The sequence below is a fragment of the Miniopterus natalensis genome, chromosome 14 (assembly GCF_054644295.1).
Source record: "Miniopterus natalensis isolate mMinNat1 chromosome 14, mMinNat1.hap1, whole genome shotgun sequence".
NCBI classification, from domain to species: domain Eukaryota; kingdom Metazoa; phylum Chordata; class Mammalia; order Chiroptera; family Miniopteridae; genus Miniopterus; species Miniopterus natalensis.
The window spans coordinates 6,690,739-6,717,728 of NC_142094.1; the positions used below are offsets into that span (position 1 = coordinate 6,690,739).

The 26,990-nt window shown below is 40.6% G+C and overlaps 1 protein-coding gene and 1 pseudogene across 2 annotated transcripts in view; one reads left to right on the top strand and one right to left on the bottom strand.

Annotated features, from left to right (window-relative positions):
• The window catches only part of WAPL (WAPL cohesin release factor), an 89,545-nt gene extending 63,673 nt beyond the window's left edge, over positions 1–25,872 (bottom strand). Inside the window, exons 1-2 of one of the 2 annotated variants that reach the window (XM_087824245.1) lie at positions 25,712–25,872; positions 21,991–22,511 (exon numbers count right to left, since the gene is read on the bottom strand). In XM_087824245.1, the coding sequence (XP_087680371.1) occupies positions 21,991–22,489 (499 nt within the window). In that variant the 5' untranslated portion in view covers positions 22,490–22,511; positions 25,712–25,872. Of the gene's footprint in view, positions 1–21,990; positions 22,512–25,711 lie in introns of those variants that run through there. The other variant, XM_016214742.2, reaches the window with a different exon arrangement.
• Positions 7,421–8,614, top strand: LOC107538483 (outer mitochondrial transmembrane helix translocase pseudogene; annotated as a pseudogene).
• Positions 25,873–26,990: the final 1,118 nt, after the last annotated feature.

The following is a 26,990-nucleotide window of genomic DNA, read 5'->3' on the forward strand; positions in this document are numbered from 1 at the left end:
GATACCTTGCATATAAGTATTGTGAGTTTATCTTATAAATTTGTTTTAAGTGCAGAGTAATAGAGTCCTATAAAAACAAAACTTGTATCTAAAAGATAGTTAAGTATAATTAGTAAGTATAATTCAATTGTATAACATAAACAATCCTACAGATGAAGTATTAAAATACATTATATATTTAAACTTCTGAAATATGTCACATCGAAAAAAGTCAATTTAATTAAAAAAAAAAAAAGTTCTGCATAATTAAAGCTGTCCAAGTTCTCTACAAGAGTATTCTAACATTTATAAAGTAAATGCTTTCTATAGCCCTTCATCGTTTAGCTCTCCAGTATTCATAACTATACATTTAGAAGAGAGTGTGTGCTGTCTTACCCTAAAAAGTGGACCAGCAATTACTTTCAACTGCCCTCCTCCCTCAAACATCCCAGCTTCTGTCAGATAAACCCACTTAACATCTCAAAACTTCAAGTTTTGAAAAAAGAGGTAAATAAAGATGACTTCTTAAAAGTCCCACTTAAAAGTGGAAGAGAGGCTAAGCATTACTCTTTTTAAATCTAAACTACATATATAAACAGGGATATATATAATACACATATAAATGTTTACAAACAGAAATGCATTCTAGCTAGGGTAACATTTTAGGAATAACTGGATGAGTGCCAGCTCTGCCATTTACTGGCTAAAATGAGGTCTTAAGTTCAGATAGTTCCTTCACCTGAAAAAAAGAACTAATAAAATCTGTCTCAAGGACAGGTTAAACAGATAAAAGAATATAACAGCCCCGGCTGGTGGTGTTCAATGGTTAGAGTGTCAGCCCGTGCACTGAAGGTTCAGTTCCTGGTCAAGGGCACGTAACTGGGTTGCAGGCTTCATCCCTGGCCCCGGTCAGGGTGCCTTCGGAAGGCAGCCAATTGACGTGTGTCTCTCACATCGACGTTTCTCTCCCCCCCTTTCCACTCTCTCTAAAAATCAATGGAAAAAATATCCTCAGGTAAGAATTGTGTGTGTGCGTGTGTGTATATAATAGAGCCCCACACAAATGCTAATTATCATAGCTATGACAACTTTGCCATAATACAGAATATATTTTTAATAATCTACTAGTAAGACATTTCTTAGTGGAATCTAACCTATAAATTCATCAATGCTCCCTTATATCCTGTTTCTATCAGCTTCATGGCAAGGAATCCAAAACCACATTCTAAGGCCTACTGTTTTTCCTCAAACTAGAGGGTGAAGACTGGATGTGTAGAAAGTTCAGCACAAGACTTATTAGCCAAGCACAGCCAACAAGCAGATACTTAATGTGCCTTTTAACATCACTACATTTTAGCATCACTAGATAGTTACTCAATATTTAGTATAGTAGGTAACACAGAGGGAGGGAATTGATCTTAATGAAGACTACATGGAATTTGGGAGTTAGGAGTATAGCACCGGACGGAACCACACTGCTCAGCTAGTAACTAGATGTGTAAATATTTGACAAGTCACATGACTTCTTCTGGGCCCCATTGTGCTTATCTAAAAAACAGTGAGCAACCTCTAAAAGATTAATTAAACGTATAGTATTTCCTTAAGGATTCTTAAGTTTGAAAGGAAACAGATGATTTCCTTAAAAACAAAACACAAATGTATCAATATGAGTGTATACATAGTTTTATAAAGGAAATTAAACAGCTGAGATGATTTAAAATCTTCCATGAGTGAAGTGAATTCTCTGAAGTATTTTAAAAAGTGGGAAGGGAAGTTTGATCAAAGACCTATGAATGCATTTCACAGGTTCTGCAACTCTTGTGAAATTCTATGGGGGAAAAAATGTTTGTGCACACACTTTTCAAGGAGAGCATCTATAGTTTTACCAAGTTTTCAAACACTGTAAAATATATTTTTTACTGGTTTGAAGGACAAGAGAAGGAGCTAAATATATGCAGGAAATCAGTATATGTTAACTATGGAATTGAAAACATGGATTATTCAATAAAGGATACTGAAATATGTGGGGGGAAGTAAAGTTGGTTTTTACCTCAAACATGAAAATATATTCTAGATGAATCAAAGACTTAAACATTGAAAATGAAACTAGATACATATTATAAAGTAAAATGGAATTTTTAAAAATGCATTTCCCTGGAATGAGGAAGTTCTTTCTCAGATAAAAAACCCTTAATCCATACTAACTTACATAAAACCTAAAATTTAAGCATGGCAAAAAAAATGTCAAAAAGACAAAATGTGAAAAATAATTGCAGCTCATATTATTTTTAAAAAGTAAATTTCCTTAATTTGAAAAGAGCTCCTGAAAATCCAGATGAATTAAGAGACCTAAATATGGAGGAGAAAAGGTAAAGCTGTTAAAAGACAGGAGTGTATCTTTATGACCTTACACAGGGAAGGACTTCTTAAACAAGATACAAAAGTATTAACCATAATGAAAAAGACATTTATTTCATCAAAAGCAAATTCATCCATTAAAAAAAATAATAATAAATAAAACTACTTAAGAGAACTGCCAGGCAAACCAGAGTGGAGGTGGAGGGGACTGAGACTATGAAAGGAGTGCCTACAACTCAATAGTAAAAAGATACCAAGGGACTTGATTATCACTTGATAAAGAAAGGTTATTGAGACCTACCGGGTTTGGCTCAGTGGTCAGAGCATTGGCCTGCAGGTTGAAGGGTCTCGGGTTCAATGCCGGTCAAGGGCACCTACCTAGGTTGCAGGCTCCACCCCCAGCCCTGGTCGGGGCACTTGCAGAAGGCAACCAATCAATGTGTCTCTCTCACATCAATGTTTCTCTCTCTCTCCCTCTCTCCCTTCCTTCCTCCCTCTCTCCTTCCCTTCTTCCCTCTCTCTCTGAAAAGCAATGGCAAAAAATATCCTTGGGTGAGGATTTAAGAAAAAAAGAGGGGTATCAAATAAACATATAAAATATAAATATATTAAAAGGTACTTATATTCATTAGTTATTAGAAAGATGCAAATTAAAACCATAATGAGATATCACTACATAATCATCAAAAGAGCTAAACAAAACACATCCTATACCACACACAAAAATAAATTCAAAATTGATAAAAGACTTAAATGTAAGACACGAAACCATAAAAATCCTAGAAAAAAATACAGGCAGCAAAATCTCAGACATCTTTCAAAGCAGTATGTTTGCCGATATACCTCCTAGGGCAAGGGAAACAAAGGAGAAAATAAACAAATGGGACTGTATCAAAATAAAAAGCTTCTGCACAGCAAAAGAAACCATCAACTAAATGAAAAGGGAACCCAATGTATGGGAGAACATATTTGCAAACAACACACTGGATAAAGGGTTAATATCCAAAATATATGAGGAACTCATACAATTTAACAAAAGGAAGACAATTCAATTAAAAAACGGGCAAAGGACCTAAATAGACACTTCTCCAAAGAGGATGTACAGATGGCCAAGAGACATGAAAAAAATGCTCTTAAGTCACTCATCATCAGAGAGATGCAAATTAAAACCACAATGAGGTACCACTTCACACCTGTCAGAATGGCTCCATCAACAAATCAACAAACAACATGTGCTGGTGAGGATGTGGAGAAAGGGGAACCTGGTGCACTGCTGGTGGGAATGCAGACGGGTGCAGCCTCTATGGAAAACAGTGTGGAGGTTCCTCAAAAAATCATAAATGGAACTGTCATTTGATCCAGTGGTCCCACTTGTAGGAATATATCTTAAGAAACCTGAAACACCAACCAGAAGAACTTACACACCCCTATGTTCATAACTTACAATAGCTAAGATCTGGAAGGAGACCAAGTGCCTATCAGTACATGAGTGGATAAAAAAGCTGTTGTGCATTTATACCATGGAATACTATGCAGCTGTAAAAAAGAAGGATCTCTTACCCTTTGGGACAGGCATGGATGGAACTGGAGAGTTATGCTAAGCAAAATAAACCAGTCAGAAAAAGATAAGTACCACATGATCTCACTCATATGTGGAATATAATAAACAAAATAAACTGATGAACAAAATAGATCCAGAGGCATAGAAGCATGGAACTGAGGAATCTCAGAGGGAAGGCAGCGGTGGGGGAGTGGGTGGGGAGAGATTAACCAAAGAAATTACATGCTTATGTGCATAACCTACGGACACAGACATAGGTATGGTGAAGGCCTGGGGGTGGGGTGGATGGGGGGGTGGAGGGGATCAATGGGGGGGGAAAAAGGGGACATCTGTAATACTTTTAACAATAAAGATAAATTGAAACAAAAAAAACAACAAAAAAAACATATCCTATGACCCAGAAACTCCACTGCAAAGTACTTATCCATGAGAAACACATGCATATGTGCACCAAAAGACGTATTAATCTGAACCATATAAACTTCCATTTCTAAAATAAAATATTAGCAATTCCATGTGGTTCAACATAATAGAAGTATGCTTATAGCAACATCATTCCAAAACAATAAAACCTAAATATTCATCAACAGTATAATCTATACAGTAGTCTCTTCAGACAACAAAATACTGCAAAGCAATAAAAATAAGTAAAACTACATTTCTGTAGGAGCATATCCAACTGAGTATAATATCTTAATGTAACACCTACAGGGAGCAATTTGGTAGTATCTTTCCTTTTTTAATCCTCACCTGAGGACCTTTTTCCATTGCTTTTCAGAGTGCAAAGCGGGGAGAGAAACAGTGATGTGAAAGAGACACATTGCTTGGTTGCCTCCCACACACTCACTCTGACTGTATCCTTGGCTGGAATCAAACCCAGGACCCTTCAGTCCAGAGGCCAATGCTCTAACCACTGGGAAAATCCAGCCAGGACTGGTAATATCTTTTAAAATTAAAAATGTACACAAAGAAATAAGCTTACCCTTTAAGCAAGCAGTTTTACTTACAAATATTTACAAATAACTTTCCATGAGTATGAAATAACATAACACGGAAACTCGCTATAACATTGTTTCCTAGTTTTTGCTTTCATAAACAATACAAATACCTATTAATAAAAAACTAAATTATTACAGTATCTAAATACTCTGTAGCTCTAAAAAAACAATAAGGCAGGTCTATATTATGTACAATTTTGGCTGCCCTTAGGGATGGGACCAGGGAAAAGACATCTGTACCTCTTGAACTGTATATTGTCTATAAAACAGTCTGTTCAAAAGCTTAAAACATAAAAACTGGCCAAGGTACATATTAAGTACTTTAAACTAGTACCTTAGTTATCTTTTCTGAAGTGCTTATCTGTTAAAGAATTACATTTATGTATAAACTACAATGTCCAAAATTTCCTTCAAAATAACTAACTGTGAAAAGAGATGGGGGGCATAAAAATAAAACAAGATTGGCTACTAATTAACATTTATTGAAGCTGGATGCATACACACACCCATCCACACACAGATGCAGATATCTTTATATATGTATATGCTGGTCTGCATACATTAACAGATATATTTCCTTCACCCTTCTTATAAGAAAGTCAAGATACTTCCTTTCACTTTTCACCAAACCCATCATTACACAGATGAAGAAAAAGAGGCCCTGAGAGGCTAACAGCAAAGGTTACCAACTAAACCAATGGCCAAAGACTTCATAAAAAGACCCATACTGAGTTCTGTTATATTACACTATAGTGATGGCTGCTAAAAAACCAAAATACTAAAGTAGAAAAACCATCTTTTTTTATTGCTGACCTTCATTTTTACTTAAATACCGTGATCTTTTAATCCACATTAATAAAAGAGGTCCAAATGAGAGGTTAAAAATCTAATGTTGGGTAAATGTGTATCACATGATGTGCTGAAAAGTAAATTTAAACAAAACCTTTGACTTCTGCTAGGGAGACTGTAAATTATAAAGAAGTGGCTTTGAAGATCATAACCCACGAAATAACCTGGGAGGTAAGCAGGTACTGCCATTACATGCAAACTACTTATAAATTAAATATCTGAGTAGCTATCATGTGAAGAGGGGAAAACTTATTCAATGTGAAGAAATCATTCAATTCATAGGAACTATAAGAATGGATAAGCAAGAACATTAAAGACGAATTAAAACTATCCAACAAAGAAGGGGCTGCCTAGGAAAGAGTGTACTCCTTTGTCTAAAAGAAGTATTTGATAAAATGAGACTTGATTAAAATTAATAGCTTCTGCTCTGCAAAAGACACTGTTAAGAGAAAGCCACAGACTTGGAGAAAATGTCTGCAATAAATATATCTGATAAAAGCCCTGTATCTAGAATGTATAATAAAGAACTTGTAAAGTTCAATGAGAAAATAATCCACCCAATTAAAAATGAGTAAAAAATCTGAACAGACATCACCATAGAAACTATACTGGTATCAAATAAGCAGTCATTAGTCATTGGAAAAATGCAAAAGGCTAATTTTCTTCAAATATATGAGTAATTTTTACACATCAATAAATCTAAAATCCCAGTTAAAAAAAAAAAAAGCAACTAGAGACATAAAGAGAAAACAGAAAAAGAAATGAGCAACTTATGAAAAGATACTCTATTTCATTCACAATTAAAAATCACAGTACACAACATATGTCAATTTTATCTCAATAAAGCTGGGGGGGGAAATAAAATTAACTATGTTTATATTTACTAATCCCTCAGTATGTGCCTTGTACCATTCTAAATTCTTTCCATCTATTAATTCATGTGATCTCACAGCAACCATCTGAGGAAGGTACTATTATTACAAGTTCGTAAGTTTTTATACAAAATTACAACATCCAAAAAGTTCTAAAAACTAAGTTTTCTCAAAACGCATTCTGAAGCAAAACCTGACGTCACCTAAGCGAGGCTATTGATAGCATTCATCTTAAGATTTTAGAGAGAGAGAAAATCACCGATCAGTTGCCTCCCACAAGCATCCCAACCAGGGATCAAACCTGCAACCTAGGTATGTGCCCTGACCAAGAATCGAACCTGCAACCTTTTGGTGTACGGGATTATGCTCCAATCAACTGAGCCACCTGGCCAGGGGAGGGCGGTATTTTCTTTTTATTATGAAGAAACAGTGTCTTTGAGTGCCAACTCTGACCCTGATGGGTTGTTAATGTAAAATATATACACTGTCTATATTCCAAAATAATCCTAAAGTCCAAGATAAATCTGGCCCCAAAGGCTCCATATAAGGAAATGTGAACGTGTATCCCATTCTACAGATGAGGGACAGTAGACAGAAGGTACCGGTCAACAGTCAAAAGTGGGTGTTTGTCTGAAAAATAAAGCAACTTAAATATAAAACGACAGCCGCAGGTTGCGCATGCTCGGGGCGAGGGGGCAGGCCGCTCGGGCAGAAGCGTTCTCCGCCAGGCGGCGTTTCCTTCCTGTGTGAGCCTAGCGAAGCGCTCCTGCGGCCCAGGGTTTTGCACGGGGGTAGCTGTCAGGATGGTACATGCTGAAGCCTTCTCTCGTCCCTTGAGTTGGAATAAAGTTGTTGGGTTAATTTCCCGTTTGACAATATTTGGTGCAGTAACGTACTTTACAATCAAATGGATGGTAGATGCAATTGATCCAACCAGAAAGCAAAAAGTAGAAGCTCAGGAACAGGCAGAGAAGTTAATGAAGCAAATTGGTGTGAAAAATGTGAAGCTTTCAGAATATGAAATGAGTACTGCTGCTTATCTTGTAGACCCTCTTAACATGCATGTTACTTGGAGTGATACAGCAGGTTTAGATGATGTCATTACGGATCTGAAAGACACCGTCATCTTACCTATCAGAAAGAAACGGTTTGAAAATTCCAGGCTTCTGCAGCCTCCAAAAGGTGTTCTCTATGGGCCTCCAGGCTGTGGTAAAACGTTGATTGCCAAGGCTATAGCCAAAGAAGCAGGCTGTCAATTTATTAACCTCCAGCCTTCAACACTGACAGATAAGTGGTATGGAGAATCTCAGAAATTAACGGTTGCTGTTTTTTCCCTTGCCATAAAGCTACAGCCTTCCATCATCTTTATAGATGAAATAGACTCCTTTCTACGAAACCGTTCAAGTTCTGACTATGAAGCTACAGCCATGATGAAAGCTGTTTATGAGTCTCTGGGATGGACTGGATACTGATCACAGCTGCCAGGTCATAGTGATGGGAGGTACTAATCATCCTCAGGATCTTGACTCAGCTATACAGCTATAATGAGAAGAATGCCTACAAGACTTCATATCAACCAGCCTGCTTTACAACAAAGAGAAGCAATCCTGAAACTCATTCTGAAAAATGAAAATGTGGATAGACATGTGGACCTGTTAGAAGTTGCCCAGGAGACTGATGGTTTTTCAGGAAGTAACCTGAAAGAGATGTGTCCCGATGCTGCCTTCCTCTGTGACAGGGAATATGTCAGTTCTGCCTCAGAGGAAAGCCATGACGAAATTGAAATTCAGCCTGTGCAACAACAGGACCTGCATCAGGCAATTGAAAAGATGAAGAAATGGAAAGATGCAGCATTTCAGAATGTTTTAACACGTTTGTTTAGATTAAGAGTAAAGGTCATGTGTACCAGTCAGTGCAACCTGGTCTGGCGTGCTGTTATCATTAGGGAAATAGAATGGAAGGGGGAGTGTTCTTTAAACGGTGAGGAAGTTGAATGAATTTATTAGTTTATTTAAAAATAAATAAATAAATAAATAAATATATACATACATACATAAATAAAGCATACCTATCAAACACAAATTTTACATGTAATTTTAAAGATAAAAAGTAAAAACTTCAAAAGTGCTACTCAACTGGGCCCACTACACAGAGCAGTCCAAGTTAACTCAACCTCCCCTCATCCCACAGTCCAAACAACCTGTTCTGAGAGAGCCTTCTTGCCAACTGCCAGAGTCCACTCACTCCTGTGGCCTCCCACTCAAGCTGCCCATCTCCATCCACCAGTAGAACAGGAAACACACCACATACCCAGCAACTCCTCAACCAGTAGACCTCCCTTCTAGGTGGCAATTAACTCTTTAAATTAGATACATGGACCCCTCAGACCTCTGGACTTACACTAACACCTTCCAAAACATATACAAACACAATTAAATTTTAAGGAAATTCACTTCTAAATCCTCACCTTTGTGTGTAATCTGGCCCAAAAACAACCCTCTGGGAATTAATCATTCTCCCACATTATGAATAACGGCCTATCTCTCATCTATCCCTAATACGACTATGGTACATTGCTCTTAACTCTGGAGCATGATCTAGAGAGAAATAAGGTGATAGATTATTAGCCTCTGTGCTTAATAACTGAGTAACTCTAATATCTAGGTAACAAATTCTTTGCATGTCAGGTGCTTCCCAATTACTGCTTTCCAAACAGAAATTGCTATAACAAAACTGTGTCCATTATTTTTATCAATATGGTTTCTCAATATTTATTTGAATCCTCTCCCAAGAATATTTTTTTTCCCATTGCTTTTCAGAGAAAGTGGGAGGGGGGGGGAGAAATATTGATATGAGACACACATTGATTAGTTGCCTCCCCGGGGCCAGGGATCGAGCCTGCAACCAAGGCACGTGCCCTTGACTGGAATCAAACCTGGAACCCTACAGTCTGAGGGCCAATGCTCTAACCACTGAGCAAACCAGCTAAGGCGGTTTCTTGATATTTTCACATACATACTAAAAAATAATTGATTGGTAACAAAGCCTTTTCTAATTCTACTACGTATGATATTCATCCTAATACACAGGAATTGAAAAAAGCCCCACCCATGTCATTAAAAGGTACATTTCCAATAAATTTGCCTTTAAAATGTATAGCATCCATATTTGATCAATTACGTGCTAGTCATTGTGGCCATACAATCTAGAAGTATTTTTACATACTTAGAGCATTATAATCACAGAAAATTCTTGAAAGATTAAATATAAATTTATATACATATTTTGTACAAAGAATTATGAAAAGGACGACCATTAAAAGACTAAATGTGAATATATTCATTAGCATAAAAAAATTCTGAAGAGGAAGTAGGACAAAAATACAATTTTTTTGTTGTTGTTAATCCTCGCCTGAGGATATTTTGCCCATTGATTTCTAGAAAGCGTGGAAAGGAGGGGGGGAAGGGGAAGGGAAGAGGGGGGAGGGGAGGAAGGGAAGGAGTGAGTGAGTGAGTGAGTGAGTGAGCGAGCGAGCGAGCGAGCGAGCGAGCGAGCGAGCGAGAGAGAGAGAGAGAGAGAGAAAGAGAGAGATCATTGTGAGAAAAACACATCAATTGGATGCCTCTCGCATGCACCCCCACTGGGCCCAGGGATTGAACCTGAAACCCAGGCACGTGCCCTTGACCAGAATCAAACCCATGACCTTCTGGTACTCAGCAACATTCTAACTGCCGAGCCACATCAGTCAGAGGCAGAAATACAATTTCAAAAAGGAAAAGAGGTGTTATAAATCTGGCCATTAAAGAACTTTTATTTCTTTAGTGTATGAAAGGGAACAGCAAATAATTAGCCATTTGCAATTAAAAAGGAGATTTTGATAAAAGCAGGATAGCAGCTACTTGGTGGTGAAGGAAGGGTCACATGGAAGGCCTTCTGGAGTGACTGGCAAAATTCTGTCTTGACCTGGGTGGTGGTTATAGAGTGCTGCTCTTATAAATAATTCATTAAGATAAACTAATGTTTCTATATATTATGTTGTGCACTTTTCTGTACCTGTTTTACTTCACAATAAAAAGGTTAAAAGAAATCACTATGATACCTAAAGTGTATGTTAAGGTTTATTTTAAAATGTTGATATTTACAGGCAATTGCGTATTATTTTACAGGTAATTATAACCTTTGCAAGCATTTAAGATCATGACCAGCAATCCCACAGCTTGGTACTTACCCAAGAGAAATGAGAACATGTCTACACAAAAACCTAAACGTCAATGTTTATAGCTGCTTCATTCATAATTTCCAAAAACTGAAAACAATCCACGTCCTTCCACTAGTGAATGGATTATAGGAAATATACCCAATGCAATACTACTCAGTAATAAAAAAGAACGAACTACTGATGCAACAACATGGAATGCTCTTTTTTAAAAGCATTATGCTAGCCATGGCTGGTGTACTCAGTGGTTAGTGTCAGCCGCGCACTGAAGGGCCATGAGTCTGATTCCCAATCAAAGGCACTACCTGAGTTGCAAGTCTGAATCCTGGCCCCGGTTGGGGAGAGTGCGGGAGGCAACCAATCAATCTCTCTCTCTCTCCCTCTCTCTCCCCCTTCCCCTCCTTCCCTCCCTCCTTCACTCTCTCTAAAAATCAATGGAAAAATACCCTTGGGTGAGGATTTTAAAAACATTATGCCAAATGAAAAAAGCCAGATTGTTAAAGCTACATGCTACATGATCCATGTATATGACATTTTGGAAAAGACAAAACTACAGCAAAACAGATCAGTAGATGCCAGGGGTTAGTTCCTAACCACAGAGGAACTTTTGAGGTGATAAAAATATTCTATTATTCTATCTATGGATAGTGATTACATAATTGCATATACTTCCATAGAACTATACAGTTTGGTGTTTACATTATTTTAGATAATATACCAAGTATCTTCCACTTGTCCTTCCAGATCCACTCTCCACCCTAATCTCAGCCCTAGGATGCTGACCTGTATCAAAAAGTTTCCCACTGACTGGCCGATGTGGCTCAGTTGCTTGAGCACCATCCCATGCAACAAAAGGTCACCAGTTCAATTCCCAGTCAGAGCATATGCCCAGGTTTTGGGTTTGGTCCCTGGTCGTGGTGCTTATGGGAGACAACCGATCGATACTTCTCTCTCACATCAATGTTTGTCTCCTGGAAAAAAAAAAAAAAATCAATAAAAACATATTTTTAAAGTTTCCTGCCCAGCGGCATGGCTCGGCAGTTGAGCATCAACCTATGATCCAGGAGACTGCAGTTCGATTCCCAGTCAGGGCACATGCCCAGGTTTCCGGCTGGATCCCCAGCAGGGGGGCATGCAGGAGGCAATCACTCGTGTCTCTCTCACATCAATGTTTCTGTCTGTCTGTCTCTCTCCCCCTTCCACTCTCCCAGAAAAAGCAATGAAAAAAATATCCTCGGGTGAGGGTTAGAAAAAAACAAAAATATCTTCAGGTAAGGATTACAAAAAAAAGAAAAAGCTTCCTTACCCTCAGGCTTTAATTGGGTTCAACCCATTAGGAGCCCCAGCAGGACAAAGGAAGGAAGGAGATAGGTTCAGGTATTTTACTCCTCCAGTGCTTTCCTTATGAAGCCCTCTATATGGCTCAGATAATCCTTCTGTCCCTGTGAAAATAGGTGATAATAGCTCCACTGCAGCTAACTGGGCCAGGGCACCATTCCTTCTGCTTTCCCTAACATTCCTCTCACATCTTTGTAAATAACCCCTATATAAATAAACCTTCCTGGTATTAGGCTAATTGGGGCATGACTTCTGTTTCCAGCTGGGATCTTGACTGATAAATCAAAATGCAAACTTTAAAAATTTACTGGGAAAGGGAGGGAATGAATGAAGTGGGATCAGTTTTCAAAAACTGTTCAGATGATTTATGAACAAAGATTTGAAAACTGCTCTAGGAAAATTTGGTTCTAGAACCACCAATGCCTGACTCTCATAGTTTCTCTGGGTCATGATCCAAAATGTAAACACACCTTGTCATCTACCTTCGCCTGTACTCTAATACTCAAAATGGATCTGTACTTCTTTCCAATCCAATAACCCAGCAACATCTCTCCACACACCCCTTAAGCCCAGAGTATCCAGCCCTGAGTGATCAGCATACTCACATATACATGGGGGCTCATTCCCTTTCCCAATTCCTTGTCCTAGCTGAAAACTTAACTAAGAATGCCCCCGAGTATCTCAGAGTAGGATGGTTCTGGGGTCAATGGTATGCTGGCTCTCCAGAACCTCTTTATAAAACTGTTACTCCACCACCCTCTCAAAAAAGCCCATTCTTTTGAGGCTTGTGGCACCTAGTTAGTTACCCTCTAATCTCCCCTAGACCTGACATTTAACAACCTCTAATTCACTTATTTAAGAATTTTACACAAAATTTATAATCTACCTCTCCATGCCAGTTTTGCTATCATCCTGAATTCCACCAAATCCAAACCCCTCTAACCTCCCAGTTTTCTACATTCCTTCTCAGCCACCAGTTGTCACAATTTCATTAGGAACTTATGTCCTAAAAGGCTTCACTTCAATGTATCTTTATTGATTTCAGAGAGAGGAAGGGAGAGGGAGAGAGGGGGACAGAAACATCCATGATTAGAGAGTCACTGATCAGCTGCCTCCTGCACACCTCCCACTGGGGATAGAGCCCACAACCCTGGCATGTGCCCTGACCGGGAATTGTACTGTGATATCCCGGATCATAGGTTGACGCTCAACCATTAAGCCACGCTGGATGGGAAAGGCTTCACTTCTTCAGTATTAAAATCAAAGAACCCACTTTTAAATCACAACTTGCCAACTATCCAACTTGACTGTTCCAGTAATCCCATTTTTTACTTTTATTTAACAAGACTCTTGGTATATTGACTTCTCTCTCTTCTTTCTCTTACCCACCAGGCTTGTTCAGTTACTAAACATTTTAAATCCCACAGTCCAGCCTGGCCGGGCGTGGCTCAGCAGTTGAGTGTCCACCTAGGATCCAGGCGATCAGGGTTCGATTCCAGGTCAGGGCACATGCCCGTGTTGCGGGCTGCAGCCGATCAATGACTCTCTCATCATTGATGTTTCTATCTCTCTCTCTCCCTCTCCCTTCCTCTCTCTGAAATCAATAAAGATATATTTTAAAAATAAATAAATAAGTAAATAAATAAATCCCACAGTCCATCATTTCAATCACCTTCTGGGCAATATGCTAAATTATTTTTCTTCTGTGCCTGTTCATTCCCCATCTTGTCAGATAAAATGCCAATTCGGGATAATTCTAATTATCCTACCCAATATTCTATATTCTGTGTAGGTTCTAACAGGACCTACTGAGGGGGTGGGCGTACAGGGACAACCCATTCACTCATACAATTAGTAACTGTAAGTTTTTAGTAACAAACTTCAACTAAGGCCCCAATAATGTCCAGAAATCCTCTCTCCGGACTCCTTCCACTGTCTGCAAAATGTTTGAACTCTTTGACTTTCCCGTCTAGCCCCCATATTACCCCTGCCTACCTTCTTTCTCTGAGAGATAACTACTTCTGTCATTGTATGGGAGAAAAAAAAAAAGCTTCCATCCATAAACCATCTTATCGTCCATCCTCCTACTAGGCTCACATTTTCACCCATCTTTCCCCCTGTGCAGGAAATGCAGTATCCCTTCTCCCAAGGCCACTGTCCCCATGTGCTCTGGATCCTATGCTTCAAGGCTCTCTCATTGTAATCAAACCTTCCAGAATCCCTCATATATCTCTAGGTGCCCTTTCCTTTCCTTTTCTTTCTGGTTAATCCTCACCCAAAGATATTTTTACCATCTTTTTTTTTTTTTTTTTTTTTTTAAAAAAAGAGAGTGGGAAAAAGGGAGGGGCCAGAGAGAGAGAGAAAACACCAGTGCGAGACACACTGATTGGTTATCTCCCACATGCACACCGACCAGGCCCAGGGATTGAACCCAAAACCCAGGTACATGCCCTTCACCCGGAATCGAACCCATGATCCTTTGGTCCTAGAACCAACACTCCAACCACTGAGCAACACCACCAGGGCTCTAGCTGCCCTTTTAATTCTCCCCTCCAAACATCTTTAACAAGTTGTATATAGTTGTTACCCCTATTTTCTCATTGTACTCTCACTACTCAGAGACAACTCCAATCCAGTATGCACACTCCAATGCCTGCTTTGCAGTCTTTGCATTCATTGACTTTGCAGCAGCATTTCTAATTCAGCTGATTCTCAGTGAACACCTTTTTGCTGGTCTCTATAAAATATCACTTGCTTAGCCCTGGCTGGGTAGCTCAGATGGTTAGAGTGTCATCCGACTATACCAAGGTTGTGGGTCCAATCTCTGGTCAGAGCACATAAAAAAAGCAATCAATGAATGCATAAATAAGTGGAACAACAAATTGGTGTTTCTCTCCCTCTCTCTCAAATCAATAAATGATCACTTGCTTGATTTTCCTTCAGGTGCTCTAGTTGCTCCTAATTCAACTTTCTTCTAGTTTTCCTTCCTCTTCTCTCCATCCATTAAGTACTCCAAGTTCTTCACAGCTCAGTACTTTTTCCTCTCACGTTCCCCTTGACTAGATCTAACCCTATACTTTCAAGTAACATTTATATGCTTAATCTCAAATTTATCTTCTCCAAGATTTCTTATCTGAGTTCCATATCAGAAGATCCTACTGCCTCCTGAATATACTGCAAAAATCTCAAACCCATGTGCCCAAAACTGAACTGATGAACTTTACCTCAAAACATCATTTTGCAACACCTCCTTGTGAGCTCAGCTGCTCATACTGGATACTTGGGAATCATTCCTGATGTCTCCTTCCTCACTGTCCATGTCACCAAGCTCTGGCACTTTTAGCCTTTCTCAGTGTACCAGTAAGTCTCAAGTTAAATGTCAGCCTTGCCCCCACGCCTACCTCAAACCAGGTAAATGAGCGTCTTGTGCACTCTCATAGCACCCAATACTTTCCATAATTTTCAGCACACTTCTTATTCTTTATTCAATCTGTCTTGCTCACCAGAATCTGAATACTCATCTTGTTCATGGATATACACCCAACACTCATCATATAAAGGGCACTAAGATAACAGTTGGATGGTTGGACACAAGGCCTCCCCCAGACCTTCTGATGAACAAATTCATGCTCCTCTACCATCAAGGCCTTGGAAAAGTTGAGGACTGCTTCCTAAAGAGTCAGTGACTTAGACCAAAAAACTTATGGTGTATCACCTGGCTCTAAATTCTAATGTGGAATACATATGGAAAATGCTCTGAAAAGCATCAAGTACTATACAAAAATGTGTTGTCACCTGCACTTTTGTTATTGCTCAAGTCTTAAGAATGATGCTTTTACTAAGAAAATCTTTTACAAATTAAAGTTCTACTTTAAAACGAAATGAATTTAATTAAAATTATAGTGTCTCCTTCAAATTTTACATAATGTTGTATTCAGCACAAAAAATTAGAAAAGTAGAAGATATTACCTGTAAAAATAAGGTCAGTTTTATTCACTAGGTATTTTAAGTAGTTTGGACATCATTCTTATTATTTTTTAAAATTACTTCAGTAGAGGCAAGAGAGAATCTGTAATTTGTTCTTTGTCAAAATAAGGTTATTTCCAACATCAAGACAAAACTAATCATATAGTGACAGTCTGTTAGTTTAAATATAAGGCTTTAATATGATAAAATTAAGATTATTCACATCAGAATACAGCAGCACTTTGGATGTTTCTCAGATCTTGCACTTAATAGTCAAAGATATTCAGTCTCTGTGCTTTACCCTCCATAAAATGAGAGTAAAGCCTGCCTTATATAGTTGTGATTAAGGATCAACTGATATATACAGGGCTCAGCACAAAGTAGGAACTTAATAATAGGAATCTTACCCACTTCTTTTTTAAGCTTTTTAATTACAGTTTACATTCAATATTATTTTGGATTAGTTTCAAGTGTATGGCACAGTGGTCAGACAATCACACACTTCACAGTGCTCCCCCCAATGTTTCCAGTACCACCTGGCACCATATGCTGACTATAATCCCTATGCTGTACTTTCCATCCCTGTGACTATTTGTGCTTCTTAATCCCTTCACCTTTCACCCTGTCCCTCAACCCCTCTCCCCTCTGGCAACCATTAGTCTGTTCTCTAACTATGAGTCTGTTTCAATTTCGTTTGTCCATTTAATTTGTTCTTTAGATTCCGCAGATAAGTGAAATCATATGGTATGTCCTTCTCTAAGGTATTCCACTTAGCACAATACCCTTTAGGTCCATCCATGCTCACAAAGGGTAAGATTTCTTTTTCTTTTCTAATAGCTGAGTCTTACCCACTTCTCTTGAAAGAAGTTGACTTTAGGTAATGACTTAAGTGTATTTAATCAGCAAATACATTCAATATCTAAACTGAGGCAAGTAGCTCTTGCTGATACTATACCTTCAGAATTCTTTAATAATCCTCATTAACCACCTGTACTTTATCCAATGAGCAGATGACAATCCCATCTCAGGTAACAAGTTCCTGGCCTACTTTAAGCTTTCAGGAACAGGACAATCATCTTTCTAAAAATCACCCTCAGTTATAAATCAAAGTTCTTCACTTCCTGAGAGTAACAGCCCTTTAAGTTACAAATATTCAGTACAGCTTTGAGCAAATGGAAAAATTTTACTGGCTACAAAACCAGTCATGCAAATTAAGAGCCTATGCAGTAGTTAAGTTATCTCAATATTTGGCAGGATGTGTAGACTGAATCCCAGCTGGCTGGCAAGTACAGTGTGCCAAGTAGAAATATAAGTCTTTGCACACTTTATTCTAGACTCTAGATTAAAAATCTAGAGCAGAAAGCACAGATGGAAAATGAAAGTAGCTTCATATAAAAGGCAAGAGCAGTTTTCTTTTACCCTTAATGCACACAGCCCTGGATTCTACACTAAAGAATATTCCGAGATCTCTAGAAGGGCAAACCTTTAGGTCATGTTAACAGTGTTGTTTTTTTTTAATGTCTTCATTGATTTCAGAGAGAGGAAGAGGGAGAGAGAGGAACATCAACGATAAAAGAGTATCACTGATTGGCCGCCTCCTGCTCAACCCCCACGGGGGATTGAGCCTGCAACCTGGTAATCTGCCCTGACCCAGAATCGAACCGAGATCGCCTGGATCACAGGTCTATCTATGCTCAACTGCTGAGCCACACCGGCCAGGCTGTTAACAGTCATTTTTAAGTGGCACACTTGAGAAATCACTGGCTTTAATGGCAACTGCAACTATAGTATTTGCAAATGAAATAGGAAATCCTAAATCTGCTTTGAAATAATGCAAGGAGTAGAGGATGGGAAGTGGAAATAGTGTGTAAAATAGATGAAACAAGATTTGCCATACGCTGACGACCGTTAAAGCTGGTAAATTTTTAGTTTTTGTTTTTTTTTTAAAAAAAGACATTTTACCAACTCAATTATTCTTTGCAGTTCTGTTTGTAATCTTGCTTCTTAAAAGTTTCCTTACCCATCAAGCATCTATTTGGAAAATGGCAGCCATTACATGTTTTATCATGGCCTCATTCTGAGTTACCTCTTCAAGTAAGCCACAATTTTTAATAGTATTATGCAGTGTAAAATATTTAAAACAAAGAATTTTAATAGTACCTAAAAGTTAACCACAAACTCCCCTACAGAGAAAGAGATCACTTTAAAACTTAATACCAAGATAAATGATACAGTACGTTTGAACTTAGACAATCCCTTTACATTGATGTGATGTACAACAGTCCCCCCACTCTTATATGCAGTTTCATTTTCCAGTTTCAACTGTCCGTAGTCAACCAGGATCCGAAATTATTAAATGGAAAATTACATAAACAGTTCATAAGTTTTATATTGTGCGCCATTCTGAGAAGCGTGATGAAATATCTCACCATCCCGCTCCAGGATGTGAATCATCCCTTTGTCCAGCATATTCACAATGTATATGTTACCTATCCATTAGTCACTTAGTAGCCTCTTCTGTTATCAGATGACTGCCATGGTATCACAGTACTTGTTTCAAATAAACCTTACTTTACTTAATAATGACCCCAAAGCCATTCACGTAACTTTTATTACAGTGTATTATTATAATAGTTCTATTTTGTTGTTGTTAATTTCTTACTGTGCCTAGTTTACAAATAAAACTTTACCACAGGTGTGCATGTATAGGAAAAAACATAGTATATATAGGATTCGGTACTATTTATGGTTTAAGGCATCCATTAGAGGTCTGAGAATGTATCCCCTGCTGATAAGGGGGGACTACTCTAATTATACAGTGAAAAACAATCTGAATGAACAGGAACATTTCACTGGAAGGACACTATGGAACTTAACTTGTACGCTCTGAATAAGCTTGATTATAAAACTTCTCAAAGATTCTTGAATAAAATGCCTGAACATGATCTACAAAGGATTTCAGAAATTCCTGACACCTAAGCAGGTAGGTGTACAAGCACTTTTATCTGAAGTCCAAAATTTTATCATTCTCAAAAGGATCTTTAATTCAAAAAGGTTAGGAACCACTTTAGATTTATGGATTCCTTTTATTAAGAACTTAGGTTTGGCTCTGGCCGGTGTGCTCAGTGGTTAGAGTGTCAGCCTGCACATCTTGGATTGATTATAATACATTTTAAAGAGCTGATGTGGGAAACAATTTTTACGCTCTGCCTTTTTATGAAAAGACACGCACCTGGTTTGCGGGTTAGATCCCCAGCCCTGGTTGGGGTGCGTATGGGAGGCAACCAATAGATGGGTCTCTCTCACAATGATGTTTTCTTTCTCTCCCCCCACCCCACCCTTCCTTTCCATTCTCTCTAAAAATCAGTGGGAAAAAAATATCCTCAGGTGAGGATTAACAGAAAAACCTTAGGTTTGGGTTTCTAAACTTCTATAAAATCAGAAGGCTTTCTGAATGAGAATAAATCTTACAGACGTAATGCAAGAAGAGTTTAGACACGAGGAATTCAAAATTTAGGGGGGAGGCAAAGGAAAAAAGATTATAACGTGTAAAAGTATTCCCAGAACTATAACCAACTAGTAAACATACGAACTTATAAATGTTCTGTAAGAACTTAGGGTAAGGCTGCCATGAGATTTAAAAGCACTCCCTCCAAGTCCCCCCATCTTATCTTACAGGGGGCTGCCAGGGTTGCTGCAGCTCTCAGTGGCCAAAGGAGAGAAGGAAAAAAATGAAATATTCAGTGTTACTCCCTTCCCACTAACAGTGCCTTCCAAAGGAAGAAGATGGACAAGATGTTCTTTAACATTTGTTCGTCTGTATTTTAGTATACATTTTCAACTCACAAATCCATTATAATGGAGTCTGGATTCCCAGTCAGGCCATAGTATCACACCAAAGCTACCATTTAGCTACCTCGGCCTAGGAAGCTAATATCTTATTTCTACAGAAAATGGTTTCCAGTTACCACTGAACAGCTTCAAATGGCAGTTTGGACATATATATACAGTATAGATGTAACACCAGCACAGCTACTTATGCAGTTGCTGCCTTTGAATATTTAACTGTTCTCCCTTTACATAAACATTTATCTTCTTGATACCCTCTGCCTGTCAATGATGCCCTATTCTCCAAAAGACAGCACTTGGAGAAGCCTGTATCTGCCTTTCATGGCCACTTTTACCACTTCCCCAGCTTCATCTTCCTTCCTCCAGCCTATTTACCCTGTGGATCAACTATCAGAGGAGGGTCAAGACGTGACTGAAGCGAAAGCATTCCCAGAGGCTTGGCTCAGTGGAGGACACACAGTAGCTGCTCAATATGTTGAAAATCAACAAATTAATCTCATCCCAATTCTGTCACTAGCTGACCCTGGGCCTCTTTGAGCCTGATATATAAAATAAGAAGAGCTGAGTTAAAAGTTTATCTTGGCTCGATTATAATATATCTTTAGGAGCTGATCCGGGGAATGGTTTTTATGCTCTGCATTTTAATGAAAAGTTATGAACGATGGTTCAGGAAAAATGTGAGCAAAGCATAAAGACAGCCAAATCAGAATTAACCAGGAGGATCACGGGAATGACAGTAACAGCTGGCTCATCCTCTCATCCAAGGGTGAGAAAGAGTAGAAAGGTTCAGCACTGTTACTAAGACTATGCAAGGCAAAGACTTTTATCATTCTGCTTTGAGGCCTCCCAACATTAAAAGCCCCAAAAGAAAAAATTCCTCTGAAGAACTGAATACTAAGGAAGTTTTGTCTTTTAACTCCTTTTCAAAACATGTGATCTACATCTGCCAAGAAGTCAAGAACTAAAAAAGTTTGCTTTCAACTACAGTGCCACCCTTGTCCCACTGTCGACAGGCACATGCAGTCAGTCTCCTGCCACCTCCACCCTCAGCTCTCCAGCTTTGTTTAATCCTCACCGGAGGGAGGGAGGGAGGGAGGGAGGGAGGGAGGGAGGGAGGGAGGGAGGGAGGGAGGGAGGGAGGGAGGGAGGGAGGGAGGGAGGGAGGGAAGGGAACATGGATGTCAGAGGAACATCAACTGGTTGCCTTCTGTAGGTGCCCTGACCAGGGATAGAACCTGCAGCCTAGGTACGTACCCTGACCGGGAATCAAGCCATTAACCTTTCAGAGAACAGGGCGACACTCAACCAACTGGGCCACTCTAGCCAGGCAGCTCATCAATCTTTTAGTTAATTGCACTTTTATCATTTATTCTAAGTCTCAAATCCTTTACAAAAGGAGTAGGGGTACAACTGATAAGGCATATTGTTTTAGGAATGAACACTAGATGCCAAATTTTCAAATTAACACTTTAAAAATACATCTGATTTTGTGGATTGAAATCCATTAGTACAAGCTGCTACCTGCACCAGACTATAAACTAATCTCAATTTGCAATGAAGTTAAATTCTTCAATGTTTGCACTCAATACCTCCTTAATCTTTCTAAACTAGTTTTGGAGGAAAGCCTAACACTCCTAAACCTAATCCTCACTGTAAATGCTCATCTCATTTTCATTATCAGTAACCAAATCCTCCACAGTAATAAAAATTATTTACTATGTAATCCTAACGCAACAAGAGATGTTTCTTATTGGAACTGGGAGTTAGGGACTTATGAACGACTGTTCCCAAAATGAGTAATAGTCTGGAAACACCCAAGTTGTTTCAACCGCCAACTGGTACTTTAAAGTTTTTAAATCTCTTCTACAAAATTATTTGTAGTCCCCATTAATCATAAATGCAGAAAGAAAACCCAACAAGTATAGTACTTTAGAATTTAAATCCTTTCACTAAATTGCTTGCACAAAGCTCTTTTAGCTCACAATAAAGAAAATCAAAACTTACCTAAAGTCATTAACTTAGCACAACTACTTCTGCTTGCATCGTCTTCTAAGATTCGGTTTGTGCTCTTTTCTTTCTCAAGCAAAGTATCCTCCAAATGTAAGCATTTATCAGACACAACACTGTCTTCATCCACCGCATGACTAATTTTGCTATTAGCTTCAAGTACAGAAGTGACATCTTCCAGCTGAGCAGCTTCACTAGTTTCTGAATGAGAGGAACCCTTACCCTGGGCTAAATTCTTTGAAGAAACTGGTAGAGACTCATCATCGCTATCAAATCCAAAAGGATCGCCAGTATTTTCTTCTTCCACCTTAGGTTTCTTCGGAATTTCTTGGATATCTGGTTTGAAATTGGGCCTCTTCTGCCCTAATTTAGCCATAAATGTGGTCTCTCCCCATTTTGTGCTAAGGGTGGTCCGTTTGTTGGAAAAGACTTCATCAAATTTTGAACTGCCATTTCCACCTTTCCTACTGTATGTTTTCCCAAATCTGGATGTCATTTTGACACCTGTTTCATATTCTCTGCAGGAGGGGAAAAAAAAAGAATATATATAATCACCAAATACTTAAGTATTAACATTGAGCATAAAAATAAGAACCCAGGGATTCTCCCCATGTGGCTTTCAACATTCAAGAAACAAATCTTTAAAAAACTGTTAAATAAATATGGCAAGGGCATGTAAAGTGAGAGGCTCATTTTTCACTCTATGTATTTCCATATGTCAATTTTTTTTACAGTGAGTACGTATTCATATGCTGCTTAGAAAAACTAACCAACTTATAATACAGCATACACAAAACATCTAGTGGAGCATCAATTTTTTTTCAAATGAATCTTACTATTCTTAACATACCTTAAAAAAGTAATCTTAAGGGTAATTTTCCCTAGTATAAAAATCTTAAGCACAAAATATCTACAGTTTTCAGGATCTCAGAAATATCAAATTGACTAAATTTAGTTCTTGAAATTTCAGAAAACTTATTAATATGAGGGAGGAAATTGGGAAAATTGTTCAATTGTCTCATATATTAAAACATGCAGCTTTTAACCCAGCTTTAAATTCTAACTCTTGGTCTAATGCAATTTGAAGTGTGACTTGAAAAATATTCTTTAGCCCTGGCCAGTGTGGCTCCATGGCTAGAGCATCAGCCCACGCACCGAAGGGTCTCTAGGGTTCCATCTGGGTCAAGGGCACATACTTGGGTTGCAGATTCAATTCTCAACCCTGGTCAGGGTGCATGTGGGAGGCAATCAATAGATATGTTTCTCTCACACTGATGTTTTTCTCCCCCCTCCCCCTTCCAGTCAACTCTTTCTAAAAAATCAGTGGGGAAAACATCCTTGGGTAAGGATTAAATATATGCACACGTACATGTGTGCACACACGCATGTACACACACACTTTAACTGGCCATCTACCTAAATACAGGCAACCATACTGATTCTCTCTTCCTAGTCCCTATAGGGCTGTGCTCCTTGCTGAGTTACATTTTCTGGAGCTGGTGAACTCCAGCATATTACAGTGGTCTGTGGATTATTAAAGGAAGCAAGAGAAACATAACTTTTCCTCTTCGCTTTATAAAAGATAAACCAATTCGTCTGATTTAATCTACATTTTTTTGATGTTTTTTATTGATTTCAGAGAGACGAAGAGGGAGAGATAGAAACCTCAATGATGAGGGAGAGTCATTAATAGGCTGCCTCCTGCACGCCTCCTACTGGGGATCAAGCCCAAAACCCAGGCATGTGCCCTGACTGGAGTCCAGACGTGACCCCCTGGTTCATAGGTACACACTCAACAACCGAGCCACACCGGTGGGGCTGATTTATCTACATTTTAATAACAAATCTAGGTCAAAAATTTGCAGGAAAGTAAATCAAAACAGGCAAACATTTTTTTAAAACAAGTTACAGTACTTTTTAAACACTACCAACTCTTATCCCTTTCTTACACTTTGACCTTCTCAAGTTTAAACAGCAATATTTAAATATAACTAGAAAACAATGAACAATTGCCTAGGGGCTTGAAAAAAATCTTCACCCTTACAAGAACTGAAATGATATAACATGTATTTTTGAACATATCTTGACCTATCCTTTAAATGTATTTCCTGTATTAACTTAATCACTATAAACTTAGTTTTATATAATTTCAGTAGAGAATTTTCCCCTCTCATATGCTTGGTTAGAAGCGAAATCTAACTTGACAAAATAATTAATTTGGTCATCATACACAGCTGCATTAAGAGTCCATAAATACTTTGAAAACCTTTTAATATATCTCCAAACTTTCTGCTAGGAGAGATCTATTTTTCCTTCTACTGTAGATTTACACTAAAGAATCTTACTGTCTTTCTTCAGTACAACCTAAACAAAACCAAGTATATTTGGTAGCTACAAGAATTACAAAGTAAAGTGATTTCTTTTCATTCCTCCAAGAATGTAAAGGCTGGATCTGCAGACCTACATTTACACCCCCCCCCCCCCAAAGCTAGAATGTTTTGGATACACTTACACCATAACGACCTAAAAATGTTGACTGAAGGCCAAACCAAAAACCTAGACTTGCGCTCCTTAGGTCCACACCAAAAAACTCATTGCAAAAATGGTCCTGGAACCACAAAGCATTCAATGGTCGTAAAATCAGTTCCAAGTCTGCAGGTGAATATCAGGTATTAAGGAGTTCATTAAATATAAGAAAAACCATGCTTATCTTTTTAAAAAGAATTTCTTTTACAAAGATATACTGAAATATCGATGAGATGATTTCAGCGATTCTCTCACTTCAAGGGAGTGTGAAATGTAAGTGTAAACGAGAAAATTTTAGTGGTGTTAATAACTTAAATCTGAGGGATGAGGACATGGGAATTTAATATATAATGCCACCTACTTTTGATATCCTTTACAGTTTTCCACGTCTTTTTTTAAAAGTCACTAAACAGATTACTGTGATGACATTACCTAAGCCTATGGCGTCGAGTGCATATAAATTGAAAACTAAGTGTGCGGACATATTTTACACTGTATTTTAAGTAAATTTCAAGTACACAGGCTCTCTCGCCCAGGCTTCCACCAAAGGAGGAAAGGATGATTCCAAACCAAGTCCTCTCGGTCGCTGGGCCTTTTCCTTCCCCAGCCAAAGCCAGGTCGCATTTTCAGGGAAGTGCGCTGGGATAAAAAGTCCTCGCACTTGCCCCCGTCCAAACCCAGAGAATTTCGGCTCCCCACACCCAGGGGCTCCCTTTCAAGACCGAAAGCTGATGGGGCAACGCTAGCCCCCCAGAAACCCTCTCCCGCAGCTGCCGCCGCGCCAGGGGCAGCGCGAGGCGCCCGCTCGGGCTCGAGCTCACGCAACTTTTCTGCTCCCCGCCCCCACCGCCGGGAGAGGGACGTCGCTTCCGACGCCCCGGAAGCCTCTGCCACCGAGTCCCCGGGCGGCGCGAGGCCTCGGCGGCGGCCAGGGCGACAGGGGAAGGCGGCACGGACGCAGGGCTGAAACCCGCACGCTCGGCCGCGGCTGGGGCGACAGGAGACCCGCGGCCGCCCGGAAAGAACTCGGAAAAGGGACAAATAATAGAGGAGAAAGAGTTCAGGTTCCCTGCCCAACTTCCCCAGGCCGGGCGCGAGAGACAGCCAGACCCCCGCCACCCCCGCCAGCACCCTGCCTCCCCACCCTCCCGGGCGCGCCCCGGCCCTAGGCGGCCGCCCAGACCTCACTCACCCTCGGCGCCTGGCCGGTGCTCTGGCCTCGGGCCGCCTCTGCCTCTCCCGCCCCCAACGGCGCACGGGCGGGCGCAGGAGTCCCGCGCGGAAGGACAGGGCCCGCTGGGGCGCGAGGAGCGGCCAGGGGCTCCGCCACCGTCAGAACCCGCGACTCCGCTCGCGGTAAATAGGAAACCGGGGAAGGGGGGGAGGAGCGGCGGCACCGCAACTTCCCTCCGGGCCTTGAGCGCCGCCAGCCGGGCCTGGGCCTGGCCTCCCTGGCCGCCGGAGCCGCTACGTGCCCCCGCTGGGCCGCCGCCGCCTCCTGCGCCGCCGCTTCCGCCGGTGAATGGTCAGCGCTGGAGTTTGAACAGGGCCCTGAACCATCTCAACGCCATTTGCGCTCCCGGCCCCCACCTCCTTCCTCCAACAGCCGCTCGCTCCGTCACTGCGCTTCCCACAGGCCCCGCGCGGCGCCCGACCCCGCAGCCAATCGCGCGGCCGCTTACTCAAACCGCCGCGCAGGCGCCGCGCCCCGCACGCCCCGGTGCCCGCCATTGGCCTGCCGCGGGGCCCGACGGGAGTTGTAGTCCCGGTCGGCGAGGGCGCGGGTGCTGAGAGCCCGGCGCGGGAGCGGCGACGGGCGGAGCGGCTCCCGTGTTCTCGTCCCGCGCGGGCTCGGGCGCCACTTACGGCGCCCGGCGCCGCCGGAGACGCGCGTGTGGCGGGGAGGCCGGGGCGCAGTGCAGGCAGCTGTGTCAATCGTTTCCCCTCCAGGGACCCGCCGGTGTCTGGGGACGGCGGCTTGTGCAGCTGCTGCGGGCCCGCTGGGGCCGCGGCTCGGGAGCGGGGCGAGGAGCTCGCGCCTCAGAGCCGCCGCGACCGGCCCGGTCGGCGCGGCCCGGCAGGTAAGGACCGTGGGGCGGGAGGCCGGGCGCGGCGGCCCAGTGCGCCCCGCCCCCCTCGCTTCGTGCTTGTCCGCGCGCCTGGCCCGCGCCCCTGAAAGCGCCCCGAGCGCGCTGATGGTGTGGAGCGGTCGTCGTTACCTTGTTGGGTGTGAGAGCGATAATGTGGTTATGCTGGGGGGGGGACACCCACTAAAGTTTTGACGGAAAAAATGATCTGTTGCTGGTGCCTAGAATGTACTTTAAAATAATTGCTCTAAAAACGGAGGGAGGAAGCATGGAACAAGCCAGCGGGGTGTGTACAAAACAAGTCACTTCAGCCTCTCTACTTGTCCATCTGTAATTTTCCATAATAAGAAGTTTTTAAAAATGAACCAGTGATTCCCTGGGAGG